Source organism: Delphinus delphis, chromosome 8, assembly GCF_949987515.2.
Source record: "Delphinus delphis chromosome 8, mDelDel1.2, whole genome shotgun sequence".
Lineage (NCBI taxonomy): Eukaryota > Metazoa > Chordata > Mammalia > Artiodactyla > Delphinidae > Delphinus > Delphinus delphis.
In genome coordinates, this window is record NC_082690.1 from 79,339,946 (window position 1) to 79,355,773 (window position 15,828).

Below are 15,828 nucleotides of genomic sequence, written 5' to 3' on the forward strand. Positions count from 1 at the left end.
TAAACAGATACCTTACAACAGTGGTTGTCAGACTGGGAACATCAAAATCACCTGTAGGGCTTATTAAAAAACAGATGACAGAGCTCTAACTCCAGAGTTTCTGATAACAATAATTCCAGTTGAGACCGGAGAATTTGTGTTTCTAGCAAGTTCTCAGGTGATGTTGATGCTGCTGGTACTAGTACCGCATTTGAGAACCACTGCCTTAAATCTTCCCTTAATATCTCCAGTGTACTCTGCATTTTGAGAGCCTATCATATGCCAGACCCTGTACTAAGTCTGGATATTCCTTGATGAATAAAACAGGCAGAATTCCTACCCTTGCAAAGCTTGTAGTCATCTAGTGGAAGAGTCAGAAAATAAATAGTAAACCAACAAGTAAATAACTATTTACAAGTTGTCATTGAGTGGGTCATTAGGTAGTGGAAGAGGGGTTACTTGGGGTGATCAGGGAGGCAACCTCTCAGAAGGTTGGTTTTTTTTGTTTTTTTGGGGGATTTTTTTTGCGGTACGCGGGCCTCTCACTGTTGTGGCCTCTCCCGTTGCGGAGCACAGGCTCCGGACGCGCAGGCTCAGCGGCCATGGCTCACGGGCCCAGCCGCTCCGCAGCATGTGGGATCTTCCTGGACCGGGGCACGAACCTGTGTCCCCTGCATCGGCAGGCAGACTCTTAACCACTGCGCCACCAGGGAAGCCCTCAGAAGGTTTTAAAGGCAAGAACTGAAAGGTGAGAAGTCAGCCGAGGGGGGGGAGTGGGAGAAAGAGGCATTCCAGGCAGAGAGGTGCCTCATGAGGTGAGGGCCCTGAGGTGGGAAAGAAACTGACACGTAGCCTGTGTGGCAGGAACACAGAGACTGAACACCAGGATGGCCGAAATGAGAGGAGACAGAGAGGTGAGCAAGCACACCATTACAGGGGGCCTGTGCTGGGGAGTCTGGATTTTATTCTAAGTTTAAAGGGTTTTCAACAGATTTCTGTTTTCAAAAGATCACTCTGTACATGACAGGGGGGGAACAGTGATGGAAGTAAGCTGGCGTTATAGCATCCCAGCTGAGAGATGATGGTGGTTTAGCCAGGAGTGCTTGCAGTTAAGGTGGATACATCAGTTTCCAACATCAAAACCTGTACAAATGTATGATTACAGAGATGACAGTTATTAAAAATTCACAGTGAGGTTGATTAAAATGACATGTGAAGAAGGGAAAAAAGAAAGCAGGTTTGAAAGCAAAATTATACTTGTTTGTGTGTGTGAGAGAGTCACCAAGTATACTAGGACTGTAGGTGATTTTTTTATTCCCTTTATTTTTTATGCAATAAGAAAAAATGCACATTATTATAGCATTTCCAAATTCACATATATCATTGAAAAGAAAAAACTGTGACTTTGAGAAGACAACCACAAGTTGAATGACTAATTGAGTCATTCGTGTGCGTGTGCGTGTGTGTGTGTGTGTGTGTGTGTGTCGGTGCCTACACAGGCATATATACAAAGTATATGGATATAGCACTATCCAAAGTATAGTGGATATAAAATGAATATAGTTCCAGTCATCAAAGAGTTTGTAGTTAGTTGGGGAGGATAAGAATAGGGACATAAGAGCAACTCTGACTCAAATGTTAGAGTGCATAAGAATCATCCTTTATGTTCTTTGACAGTCCTTTCAGGTACCAATTTCTCCTAACATAACCAACACCCTAATAGGTCTTGAATACACTCTCTCATTTCCATGACCTGTGCCTTTGCATGCAGAGTTTTCTCCCCTTTCTTCTATTCATTTTTCAGGAATCAAGTCACATACCACTTTTTAAAGTCTATTTTTAGAGCAATTTTAGATTTACAACAAAATTAAGAGGGAGGAACAGAGATTTCCCATATCCCCCAGCCCCCACACATGCATAGTCTCCCCCATTATCAGCATCACTCACCAGAATGGTACATTTTTTACTAAGGATCAACCTACATGGGCACATCATAATCACCCAAAGTCCACGGTTTACCTTAGGGTTCACTCTTGATATTGTACATTCTATGGGCTGAATAAATGTACAATGACATTTATACAGCATTATAGTAATATACAGAGCATTTTCACTGTCTAAAAATCCTCTGTGCTCTGCCTATTCATCTCTCCCTTACTCTTGCCCCCTTGCCAGCAACCACAGATCTTATTATTAGTGTTTTTGTGGTTTCCAAAGCTTTTTCTTCTCCAGAATGTCATATAGGTGGGATCATACAGTATATAGGCTTTCCAGATTGGTTTCTTTTACTGAGCAATATCCATTTAAGATCCCTCTATATCTTTTTCATAGCTTTATAACTCATTTACTTTTAATGATGAACAATATTCCATTGTCTGGATGTACCACAGTTTTTTTTATCTATTCACCTGCTGAAGGACATCTTGGTTGCTTCCAATTTGGGGCAATTATTAATAAAGCTACTATGAACATCCACATGCAGGTTTTTGTGTGGACATAGGTTTTCAATTTCTTTGGGTAAATACCAAGGGGCACAATTTCTGGATCGTATGGTAAGATTATGTTTAGTCTTGTAAGAAACTCCCAAACTGTCTTCCAAAGTAGCTATACCATTTTGCATTTTCACCAGCAATGAGTGAGAATTCCTGTTGCTCCACAATCCTCACCATCATTACTGTTGTCAGTGTTCCAGATTTTGGCCATGCTAACAGATGTGTAATGGTACGTCATTATTGTTTTAATTTGCATTTCCCTGATGGCATATGATGTGGAGCATTTTCTCATATACTTATTTGCCATCTGTAGATCTTCTCTGAAAAGGTACTTGTTAAGTGATCACAACCATTTTTAATTGGATTTTTTATATTGAGTTTCACGAGTTCTTTATTTTGGATAACAGGTCTTTATCAGATATGTCTTTTGAAAATATTTCCTCCCAGTCTATACCTTGCCTCCTAATTCTCTTGATATTGTCTATTTCCAGAGCAGAATTTTAATGAAGTCTAGCTATGCATTATTTCTTCCAGGGATCATGTCTTTGGTATCTAAAATGGTATCACCGTATCCAAGGTCATATAGGTTTTCTTCCATGTTATCTTCTAAGGGTTTTATAGTTTCATATTTTACATTTAGGTCTATGATCCATTTGGAATTATTTTCGTGAAGAGTGTAAAGTCTGTCTCCATTAGTTGTTTTGTTTTGCATTTGTTGTTTTGCATGTCTAGTTGTTCCAGTACCATTTGTTGAAGAGAAGACTTTTCCTTTCTTCTCCAGACAGTCACTTTATCTTTGTTCTCATAGCTCTTGCACTCACCCCCGTACAGCCCAAATCACACCAAATTGTAATTACTTGTCCTCTCTGTCTACTCGACTCAATTACTCTCTCAAAGGATAGGGATCATGGATTATTTTTCTTTGTAATTACATCAGCCCCTTGCACGGAACCTGCCTCATAACAGGAACTCACAATAAACTTGTTAAATGAGTGAACATGAAAGAGAATATTAGGAAAACATTACAGCTTTAGGTGGAATAGAGTTATTAGTGTGGCCTGAAGAGTTTAGATAAAGTTTATGAAGAAGGAGGAAATCAAGCTTGTCTTTGAAATTGGATAAAATTTTTGAGTAATTTTAATTCTAGGAATTCATATGAATAAAACAATTAGAGATGTTAATAGGGATGTATGAGTAAGGATATTCATTGAATCATGATGAATCATAGCAAAGAACAGTTTAGCAAATTAAGCCAAAATATTCTTCAGTAGAAGGTAAATAAATGATAGAATGATCAAACTGAATACTGTTCAGCTATTTAACAGTGCAGTAGGACATGGCCACCTGCACCACTAAAAAGTGGGCCTATGGCATAACAATAAATAAAACATCAAAATATAAAATTGTGGTATTCCCCATGCCTGGTCTGGGATCCCCTGACCCAGCAAGTCTAATCCACATGAGCTGCTGAGACTACAAAGCCTCAGACGCTCCTCCCTAAAAATCTGGAAAAAGTTTAGGGAACCCCAGTATCATGTATCCTTGATCTCATTGAAGTCTTTGCATTAAAACAAGATGAAAATGCCTCATCACTCTCCCCTGGAATAAGCTTTGTTTTCTGCCTAATTCAAATGAAATTAGATAAAACTTTGCCTATTGATATCAAGGTATAATGGACTTTTCCTGTTGTTTTACCCAAACATCACTTCCTTTGACATTCAGGTGGTACTGACCCTCTTTACCTACCCTAAGAATGCCAATCAGAATCCCCCACCCTTTTGTCTATAACAACAGACACAGTGACGGACAAGATCCCAAAGCTGAATTCCACTCTGGGATGTTCTCCAAGAACTATAGGGAAAGATGATCTCTCCCCAACTGTGGGAAGAAAGTTATTTTTAATGTAAGGAATGAGACAAATAGAAAAACAAACAAAAACAGAATTAAAAGACAAGAGATAGAGAAGAGATGTAATAGTAGAGAAAGTAAGAATCCTGACAACTGCATTTGACTCTCTAGAACCAGCTGTTCTTGAAGCTAACTAGCTCTACTGGACATAGAGTTAAAGCTGAACACATTTTATAACAATATGTATAAAATTCCATGCCTGTGTATCTGTATTATGTATTGCATATTATATATCATATAAGTATATATGCATGCACACATATAGTTGCATCTATATCTGGGGGGAGAGAGAGGAGAGAATGAGAGAAAGAGAACTCAACTTGTAATAGCAGGCACCTCTGAGCAATACTTTCACTTCATCTTCATTTTGTATCAGGCATGAATATTATTGGGGAAAAAAGAGCAGAGTTGGAAAAAAGGAAGCAAAGGAAGGGATGGGGCAATTAGAGGAGCAGCATGAACACAAGTAGAGTCTAGACAAGATTATGTATGTGCAGTGGCCAAGACAAGAGACACACTTAGCTATAGCACAGAGTATAGGAAAAGGACTGTAGAAAGACTACAGGTATGGAGCAATATGAATTTATATAACAAGTCTTATTCAGGAGCCTTTACTGCCTCATACCCATAAACTCAAACCTTTGTGACATCCTGCAGATTTGCAAAACACTTTCACACAGTGAATTAGTCGGCCAACTGAGCAACTCCTGGGGGCACTAAAACATCATTCAAACAAATTGGAGCTATGTTGCCACTTAACGGGGCAACACATGAAACTCCTTACATAAGTAACAGAATGAATCTTTCAATTTATGTAATAAACCCCTCAGTTTGGTTCTGAAGGACAGATACGGCATTGGAGGATCTTTTGTTTATGATGTCAGGATGTTAGTCTTTTATATACTTGACAGAAGTAGTAAAAATAAAAAAATAATAACAGTAATTATAAAAGTAATTAATGGGAATTCCCTGGTGGTCCAGTGGTTAGGATTCCACGCTTCCATTGCAAGGGACCCGGGTGCAATCCCTGGTCGGGGATCCTGCAAGCTGCGTGGCACAGCCAAAACAAAGAAAAAATATATATATATGTAATTAACAAATAGTATGTGCTAAAGAGTACATGGGACTTTACATAATAAACATGTGAAATAGGTATGATTCTTATCACTTTATAAATATAAATCTTTTAATATAAGATAAGAGTTAAGAACTTAGCTCCTGGATTTAGGACACATGAATTTGGGTTTGGTGCTGCCTCTTACATGCTATGTTGGAAAAGTTGTTTAAATTCTCTTTGCCTCAGATTTCCTCCCTATAAAATAAGGGGGGAGAGTAATAACAGTCAATAATACATACTACATAGGATATTTATAAGGAATCAACAAATGGGTATTCATGTAAAATACAATTGTGTTGGCACATAGTACTTTATCAATAAGACAGAGTATTATATAATTATTGATGGGAAAATTGAAGATTTGAGAGATTAAATAACTGGTCCAAGGATGCACAGTCATGTTAAGTGGCAAAGCTGGCTTTATCCCTTTGGTGGCCTGATTCTGGGCTGAGAAAGGGAGGGAGGTTGGGATTAAGGAAAGAAAAAATCCAAGAGGAGGAGGCAGGTGCTTAGAGGTTGTAGGACTTTAGGAGAAATAAAAGAGAAGCTAAGAAAAAAATGATCTGGAAGAAGAGATTTGTCTAATGCACAGTGTGATGTACAACCTCTCATTTCATTCTACACGATAGGTGGCAAATTCTACTTTGTTTACTAATTGCCTCCACACATGGGATTTTGTGGTGGAGGGAGAGAAGTAAAGAAGAGGACGAGAGGAAGTTCATAAATGCTATGTGTTATATGTTTATAACTTAAGCAAATAGACCTCGAATGTTGCATCTGGCAAGCTAGTCTCTCCCTACACCACTAAACAAGTGGTGACAAGTCTTTGAAAGGGCTTGGTGATGTCTAGGTTGGAAAATATGAATCTTCTGTTGCTCTGAAAAACTTTCAAAAGGCAAACAAAACCTAAGCAATATATAAAAGGATCAGCAGCCCCCATTACGTATTTAAACGTGTTCAGTTCTCTCTCCCTGATGAGTACTGCTCAAATCATGGGAGCTTCATGGGGATTACGCTTGTGACTTGGGATCGATTTTAAGAATACTTACGAATCTGGTCTTTTACCTTTTATTTTCCCACTTAACAAGTAAGTTTTTTGTATGTATCTAAAAAAACCTCCCTACTTAGAAATTATCTGACTTCAGATATTTTCATATATAAGTAAAGTTCACGTATATATATAATTGAGTTCCATTTGTATTTATTCCATTGTATTGTCTAAAACATTTAACTTTGCCTTTTAAAAAATAAACGTGTATGTCAATAAAGCAAATATTGTTTAGGAAACATATTTAGTTAAAAAATCGCAAGGGGTTAGAAGAGAATGCTTTTAGAATTCCTAAATAGAGGTCTCTGGACTGACATTATCTGTAACTATTTTTCTTTGTGGTATCACTGCTTTGGAAAGCAATATTTTCAAAAACTATAGAGACTTGCCAAAGTGCTCAAAATGCTTATGTGTTTATAGATGCAAATTTTCCTTAGTCTTTCTTAGGTAAGCGATTCTTCCTTTGGTAACAAGGAGAGATATGCAAGATACTGCCTTCAAAGGATTTCTCATCCTGACCTGAGATCTTAGAGTTTAGCAGATGCTACTGGCATTTTTGACACTGAAGTAAAATGTTTTCCATTAATGAATTTTAAAAAAGCCATCTGTAAAAAGAAAGGGATCCTGGAGCAGGCACAAAGATTAAAGAAACTACTACTCTTGTGGAACCTGGGACCTTGGAATCTGTCATCTTTGTTTGATAGGGTCTTAAATTGGTACTGGGTCAAAACAGGCAGACAAGAGGGGAGGCTTTTACTGGAAAAAATAGCATTATCTAACCATTTGTTGAATACTATTATACTTAATAATACTATTATTAAGAATCATCTCTAACGCTGTGTGCTTCTTGTTCATCATTACTTAATGCAGTTGCCACTGCCCTGCAGATGCCGACCTGATTCGCAGGGACTCTTTCATGACTCACAACTGTTTGGCTTTCAGAGTCTCCAGAAATTCAGTCACCACAATTCTTTAGCCCAAACACCATTGCATTCTTTATTCCTTCACCATGGTTGTTCCTAATAGCAAGAGGTTAAAAAACATCAAAACTATAGCTGTTCAAAACCCTACATGAAAATCAGGTTATTTATCCTATTTAAACTTATTTGCTGTGAGCAACTCCATCCCCCCAGTCAGGAGATGTTCTGCCTTGAAGTAAGAGAAACTTTATAAAAATCATGACTTATTCTGCCTTCCTCCATATATATAATTCATTTCTCAGCATCTCCTTTTTATCATAAGGGAATTATGGAAATGGTGGAACAGAGTTACTACACAATTGGGGATTTTTGTGTCGCTGGGTTATGATTTTAAAGGTCATATATAAGTTCTGAGAATGAGTCATCACATGGATTTGCTAAGTCTCCTATCTGATCTGTCTAGCTCAGATACACCCATCATATACCAGGCACTAGACGAAGCACCACACAGACGTTGTAAACAACAAAGATGTGGTCTCTGTCTTACTGCAACTGACAGTATAAGCAGTGGTGGTAAAGGGCTCAAACATTTTTTTTGCTGATTTCCATGGTGGAAAAACAACAAACCCACCCCCCGCCCCGCCTATTCGAGCTGTCAAAGTGAGGTCAGCTAGTTCATAAAATTTCCCAAAATTTAAAAATGGGCTCTTGTTGGCTGGTACAAGCTGGCTCTGAATGAGGGAAAGATCTCAGTGTAGAGAAGGGTATGCAGAAAATGGAGGCTGTGTATCAGAGTGTATCTCTTCATTACCAAGATACCATAGGAAGTCTCAGAAGAACAGAAGACAGTGTTTCCCTGTTTATTTTTCACCAGTTTATTTTTACTTTTGATTATGAAAAGATAACCATAAGAAATCCTGATGTTTGACACAATTCATCTATAACTTCTCCACACCCAGAGGGGAAACAGATGAATTTTAACCGACTCTTTCCACAGCCCCCACCTCCACTGCCACTTTCATCTTCTTCCAAACAGCGTTAGATTTAGAGATAAGTAAAATGGATAAGCAAAAATGTACTGAATGTGGGCCACAGACCATGGACCATGCACCATGGCATACAAAAAACTTAGTTATCTAGAATTAAAATGGTGTTTGATAAAACTGGGTTCTCTCAAGGCATTGGAATGAGATTAAGCACTAGTGTTTTATTAATGAGTTAGGGAGCTGAGATGTGTGTATCTTTTGCTCTACCTCAGCGCTGCTGTTGCACTTCTAGAGTATTCATAGATGCTTTTGCCTAAATGATTATGACACTATCTGATCTTTTTTTTCTTATATGTTGTCTGATTAGTAAAACCTATTTTTCCAGTTAGGCTACCTTTGGTCAGCACCAACTACCGTGGTAGCTTCCTGTATTTAAATTCTGGGGTAGCAGTTGTCTATTTAAACATATGATTTTAAATGCTTATTATTTTTCAGACAGTCATTTGTCATTTAATGCCTGCCACTTATTTTATTAAACTACTCTTCTCTATGTGCATGTATTCATCATCTTATCCTCCATTCAAATTATCAGTATTTAATAATTATAGCAATAAGTCCACTGTATCAACTTCCCACTAATTACTTTTAGATAAATCCACTCATTTATCCCCATGGCTGGACTGTAAGACCATGTCCATTTTGTTCAGTGTTTTTCACCCATGCTTAAAATAGTGACCAAGACAGAAGAAGAACACTAAATCAATACTTTCAGTGAATACTTAATTCTGTATTGTAGGGGATATTTGTTTCCTACTTTATAAATTAGGAAACCAATGAACACAGAGATTAATGTGCCCAAGTCCACGTAGCTAGCTGAGAGGCAGGGCCAGAATTCAAATTCAGGTAAAGAAAAAGGCCCACTTGTCAGCACATAATGGATGCTTAATAAGCATTTTCTTATGCAAACTGGAGTATACAGGACTTCACTTTAGTACGCATTTTATTCTCCTGATTGCTGTTCACCGCTCTATTCCCAATGACTGGAGCAAGTGTCTGGAACTGAGTAGGCAGTAAAAAAATATTTGTTGAATAATAGATGCCTCTTTGTTTCTTCAGCATGTAGCTCAAAGTAGTTGCTAAGAACATTAGGGGTGTATGTGTGTGTGTGTGTGTGTGTGTGTGTGTGTTAGGTTAATGAAAGTTGCACCTCTGAGTATTAATAATCTGGCTTTCATAAGATGTGATTTGTTTCCATCTGTTTTGTGACATATTTCTTATTGTCCGTAGAGAAGCATGCTAGAAAGGACTGCTGTGGGCAGTTCTAGGCAATATTGGCTAAAAGATAAGCAGTGCCTTAATGACCTCCCAAATTCTTCACAGAATTACAACTTTGTGTGTAACTTCTAAAAAGGGGTGTGTTATTAAAGATTTGCATCAGTAAATCAGCAATTGAGAGCCATTTTTCTGCCTTCCAAGCTAACCATTCCTGCCTTATGTTTTAATTTTTACTTTTTTTAAGTGATAAATTATCTGTTACTTTTTGTTAGCTTTAGAATACTGCCCCCTTTAAATAGAGATGCAGCTTTAACCTGCTAAAAATGACAGGAGCTTGTCCAGCTGTGGACCTGAGATCAGTAACATCAGTCTTTAAAATTCATGCATCTTCTGTCCTGACCTCCTCTCCTTCTTCTCCTTGTTCGAAGCCCTCAGGGACTGTAACTCACAGGCTGAATGTCAGATGCCCGGGGTACTGCCACCTGGACTCCTCAAGGCATTTCCCACCATCAAAACTTCAACCACCTTGTCTCCAGTCTTGCTCTTTGCCAAGGAAAAACAATGCCATATTGTATCTTGTCTAATCACTTCCCAGATGACAGTTGTCATTAATCTAGCACCTAAGAAGTCTGGCACTCACGCTAGTTATTTATACACATCAGCCACCATCTTCACAATTTTTCAGGGAAATAAACAGGCCTTATTATTACCATTTTATAAATAAAGATGCTGAAATTTAATTAAGTATTTGTGCACAGTAACACAAGATAAGAAGTTGAAGTGAGTCCTCATCTCTGGTACCCCAACTACAAGTCATGTTGTCTTCACAAAATTAAAGAAATACAAAGTGTCTCCACTTACTCGCTCTCAAACATGAGGCATTGTTTTGTGTTGGTTTTTCATAGTGTCCAAAAAGGAAAGATTAAGAGGGGAAAAGAAATGTTGTGTACCTTCACTAACACACACTTCTTTTATAAACTCAAATGGCCACACTGTCAGTTTAACTGTGAGCTTCCAAAGTGCTTGGAGGATTTGCTGTAAGAGATGCAGCTTCTTTCTGCCAAGGCTTGCCAAGGGGAGTTTAGTTTACAGAGGCAGGTGTTCCTAGAACTGGGAGGATTCTGAGACTGCCTGACACAGAAGTTCTCAGCCTGGTGTCCAGGGAGCTCTATGGAGGCTTCCACATGAGTTCCAGGGGACCCATGAACTCTCTGAAAATATATGTATAATTATATGAATATGTAAGTATGTGCCTTCCTTTTTTCGCCAGATATTGTCTATTACCAAAGAAGAGTTAAAAACCACTAGTCTTGTCTTGACCTATCCTTCTGCAGTTTAGGGAACTAAACGACCAACGCTGGAGAAATCTATACAAATACAAACAGCCAGGGCCATAATCTTAAATGACACCCATGGGTGCCTCAGAGAGTTCATCTTTCTATCTGTTTATAAATATCTATATCTTAATAGCAAGAGTAACTCTGGTACTGGAAAGAACTAAATCCGTGGTAAAATAGGCATTCATATTCTATGTTATATTTTCAATGCTAACTTTCTAGAGTTTCCAACATGACCCAATTCATTTTTACTCTAAGTAGATTATTTGTAGCCAATGTGAAAAGATCATGTGCTTTATTATATTAGCAAAAATATTTGCATGATAATTCTTCGTCCTCTTACTGTGTCTCAAGAGATTCTTGTCTTATTGAGCTTTTAGGGAGAAGGCAAGAGGAACATAGGAGCACTGGATCATGAAAAATAATTTTCTTCAAATGTAAGGAACACAACCTAGGGCTCTTCTTTTCTGCAAGAGTCAACACATTTCTCATCAGAACAAATCCATCTTGCTGTAAAGGTTATGGGAGGCTTTATTCTCTGCCTTCTTAGAGTATATGATTGATGACAAATAAACACCTAGTACTTTAGAATAGTTTGCTTTGGAGCATTATGTGAACTGTCCTAATTTCCACATATGGTCAAGGACAATGATGATGATACTAAGCAGTTATTCAGTGCCAGAAACTTTGATACCCTGATCTGAAGGTCTGCTATTTCAAGTTAAATATTCAAGTGAAACAGTAGCCTTTGACCGGGGTAATGTTCTGGGCTATTCCCCTCTTTCAGAGATAATGTTTTCCCATTTCTATATTTTGACTTGACAATTTTACTTCTGCATTTGCAAAACCGCAAATGAATTCATTCTGGCCTTGCATAATTTGACCTCTTTGTGTTGACCTTCTCATTCTTTTTAGCATCTCCCTGCCCTTCATCTGCTATGAATTCAGAGCCAAAAGAAGGGAGTATCTTAATATTTTAAGTACACTTACTACTGAGGCGTCCTAAAAGTACCTCGGCAGATTGGGCTGTCTGGCCCATTCACCATTGTATCCCTGGCACCCAGCACACAGAACTGTGCTAATATGGAAGCTCACACTTGTAAGATCTGCAAATGTCCTTGAGGGCAAAAGCAACTTAAGTGCTCAGGTATGCAATTTACCTCTCCACTTCTAATTTCTGCAGTCCTGAACTTAACATAACAATTCCTCGCTATCTTTCCCTATCAAAGACGCTTTGATCTTCCATGTGAGGATTAGCTTGTTAAGTTATATACAGACACACAAAACTCGTTGAGATCTTCATTTGAATGATATCAGCTTTATAGATGAATGTGAGATAATGGGTATTTTTACAATACCGAGTCTGCCTGTGATGAACAGATGCTTTTTACATGTAATGTAGGCAAATTTATCCATTTTTTCTTTTTCTGTCCTGTTTTAGAAATATTCGCCTACTCTGAGTTCCTATGTTAGCTTCTAAAAGCTATATTCTTATGTAGTTCACAGTGAATAATCCATCTGCAACTGATTTTTAATGCTTTACTGAGATAAAATTCACATACCATACAATTCGCGGCCCATTTAAAGTGTACAGTTTACTGTTTTTAGTATATTCATAGGGGTTGTGTAGTCATCACCATAATATTATTTTAAAATATTTTGTCTCCCCCCAAAAAAACCTGTACCTGTTAGCAGTTACTCTCCATTCTCCCACTCCTCCAATCCTAGGAAATGATTAATTGATACTCTGTATATATTTGCCTACTATTGAATTTCATATTAACAGAATCATATAATATATGGTCTTTTGTACTAGCTTCACTTTGTATAATATTTTCAAGGTTGATCTATGTTGTAGCATGTGTCAATATTTAATTCCTTTTTAATGCTGGATAATATTTCATTATATGGGTAATACCACATTTTATTTATGTATTCATCCAGTAGACACTGCGTTGTTTCTTCTGTTTTACTATTTTGAATAATACTGCTGTGAATGTTTCTGTACAAGTTTTTGTATGGATGTGTGGTTTCATTTCCCTGGGTATATACCTAGGAATGAAATTGATGATTTGGTAACTCTATGTTTAACATTAGGAGTAATTGTCAAACTGTTTTCCAAAGCTTCTCCACTATTTTACATCCCCACCAGCAACGTAAAAGGGTTCCAATTACTCCATATCCTTGCCAATACTGGTATAATTTTTGTCTTTCTGATTATAGCCATCATAATGGGTAAAAAATGGTATCTCACTATGGTTTTTATTTGCATTTCTCTGTAACTTTCATTATGCTGAAAACCCTTGAATGTTTATATGGCCATTTTTGTATCTTCTTGAACAAATCCCTGTTCAAAACTTTTACCCATTTTTAAGTGAGTTATTTGTGTTTTTGGTGAGTTATTTATATTCTGTGAATGCAAGTACCCTATCAGACATATGGTTTTTCAAATATTTTTTTCATTCTGTGGTTTGCCTTTCACTTTCTTGATGTAATTATTTTGCAGCACAAAGTGTTTAATTTTGATATAGTTCTATTTATATTTTGTTTGTTTAACTGTCACTTGTGCTCTTGGGGTTGTATCTAAGAAATCATAACCTATAAACCCAAGGTCCCAAACATTTACTCAAATGGTTTTAGTCTAATAATTTTATAGTTTTCTCATTACATTTAGGTCTGTGTTCCATTTTGAGTTAATTTTTGTGTATGGTTTAAGATAGGGGTCCACCTTCTTTTGCACATGGATATACAGTTGCCCTAGCACCATTTTTTGAAAAGACCATCGCATTCCCCATTGAGTTGCCTTGGAACTGTTGTTGAAAGTCAATTGACCATAAATTTATGGGTTATTTCTGGACTAGAATTGATATTTGACTAGAAAATCAACTGAATTGACTAGAATATCAGTTCTAAAAAGTCTATCAAGTCTAAAGTAGGAGTCAAATTAATCTTTTTCATATGGATATCCAATTCATCTGAATCAGCATCACTTATTAAATAGACCATATTTTCACTTTCAATATTTTCTAGCTTTCATAGAATTTTATTGTTTTAGTTTATTAGTTATTTAGATGTTTTATTTTTTATTATATAAATTTTTGCCCACTATTGTTGTTGTTTTTGTTATTAATTTCTAGATCTTACCCAAAGTAGCCACACTCTTAGTTTCCAACATGTGTTACGGTTTTCTACCTTTTTTTTCTATCTGGAAGCTAGAGTTTTACATGCTTTCCTGCTAATTCCTCTATGAATTTCAAAAGATGTATGTTTTATTTTATCTATCATTTCTAGGTTTTTTATTGTATGAGGGTTTTGAAATTATGTTGTTTGCCATGTTGCTGGAATCAAAGCCCTGCTTTTCTATTTTTATGCCCTATTTCTGAAAATTGGTGCTAGATTTTCCTAGGTGACTTTTACATCTCTGCATTTTCCCCTTCAGACTTTATTTCAGTGGTCAAAAAAGAGTGCTACATTCCAAAGTATGTGTTTTGTATTCCAGCTGATTTGTGAAATTTGATAACACTGGTAAGATACCGCTTTTTATTTTGGCATAAGAGCAGCCTTTGTCTCCTGTTTTCTCCTTCATGATGTTAAAGGTGCTTACTGAGGCAGAAGTAAAACAGAGCTCAATTGTCATATACAATTTTCCCTGAAAAGACCTTTGCTTCACTTCAGTGAGTGAATTCAGCTGCCAGATATTTATGTGAGCATCATTCTGAAGGGGAATAAAAACCCTAGACAAAGTTAGTTGAAAAACCTGAATGATCTTTAAAAAACAGCCTCTTGGAGAAATATTGGAATAAAGAAGAGCATCATGAATGTCAGAGCTATAGGAACCCTTACTTGTTTTGCACCCACTCTTTGATTCTTGGTAGAGGAACTGAGCAACCGGGAGGAAAACACAACTGTCTGAAGACATTCTATGCAGACATAGAACCATGAGTAAAATCTAAATTCTTTCATTTCCTTATTTTTATGTTTTTTATTTCCTCCTGACATTTCCTAAACTGACATATTATCGCCCAGTTGTTCCATTGAGGAGTTTGGTGAATGAGACCATAAGCTTTCCTTCCCTCATATAGTATTTCATAAGATTCCTTTTAAAAATCAACCTTTTAATCTTTTAAACCAGATCTTTAACTTTTATCTAATTCATAAACTTTACTGTGACAGACAGCCTCTTGGATGGCCTGAATCATCTTTGCCTCTTGGTGTTTACTTTCTTGTATAATCCTCTCCCCTATATACTTGCTTCTAAATACTAGTATAAGGCAAAAGAGATATGTTCCTCCTGGGATTATGTCACATTACGTAAGACTCTGTCTTGCTCTCCAGCTCACTCTGGAGACTTTTCTTTTGTGTTTGATGAAGTAAGCTGCCATCTTGGGAATGCCCACATGTCAAGGAACAGTAAGAAGCTACTAGAAGCTGAGAATGACCTCCAGCTAACAGCCAGAAAGAAGTCAGATACTCATTCCTTAGCCACAAGGAAATGAATTCTACTAACAGCCTGAGTTATCTTAGAAGTGGATTCTCCCTAGTCAAGTCTAAAGATGAGAGTACAGCTTTGCTAACACCTGATTGCAGCTTTGTGTGGCCCTGACCCAAAGACCCACTGAGCCGTGCCTGAACTCCTGACCCACAGAAATGTAAGATAATATATCTACATTGTTTTTAGCTCCTAAGTTTGTATTACGTTTTTAATGCAACAATAGATAACTCATACACTTACCATAAAATCTGCTATTCTGATACATTAAAATGCA

At 37.2% G+C, this 15,828-nt stretch overlaps 2 protein-coding genes across 2 annotated transcripts in view; one reads left to right on the top strand and one right to left on the bottom strand.

The window, feature by feature from the left end:
- The window catches only part of ANO3 (anoctamin 3), a 408,770-nt gene that overhangs the window by 258,054 nt on the left and 134,888 nt on the right, over positions 1-15,828 (top strand).
- MUC15 (mucin 15, cell surface associated) overlaps positions 5,592-15,828 on the bottom strand; it is a 90,796-nt gene continuing 80,559 nt past the window's right edge. Inside the window, exon 4 of the mRNA XM_060018621.1 lies at positions 5,592-5,691. Coding sequence (XP_059874604.1) covers positions 5,663-5,691 — 29 coding nt within the window. The 3' untranslated portion in view covers positions 5,592-5,662. The remainder of the gene's footprint in view (positions 5,692-15,828) is intronic.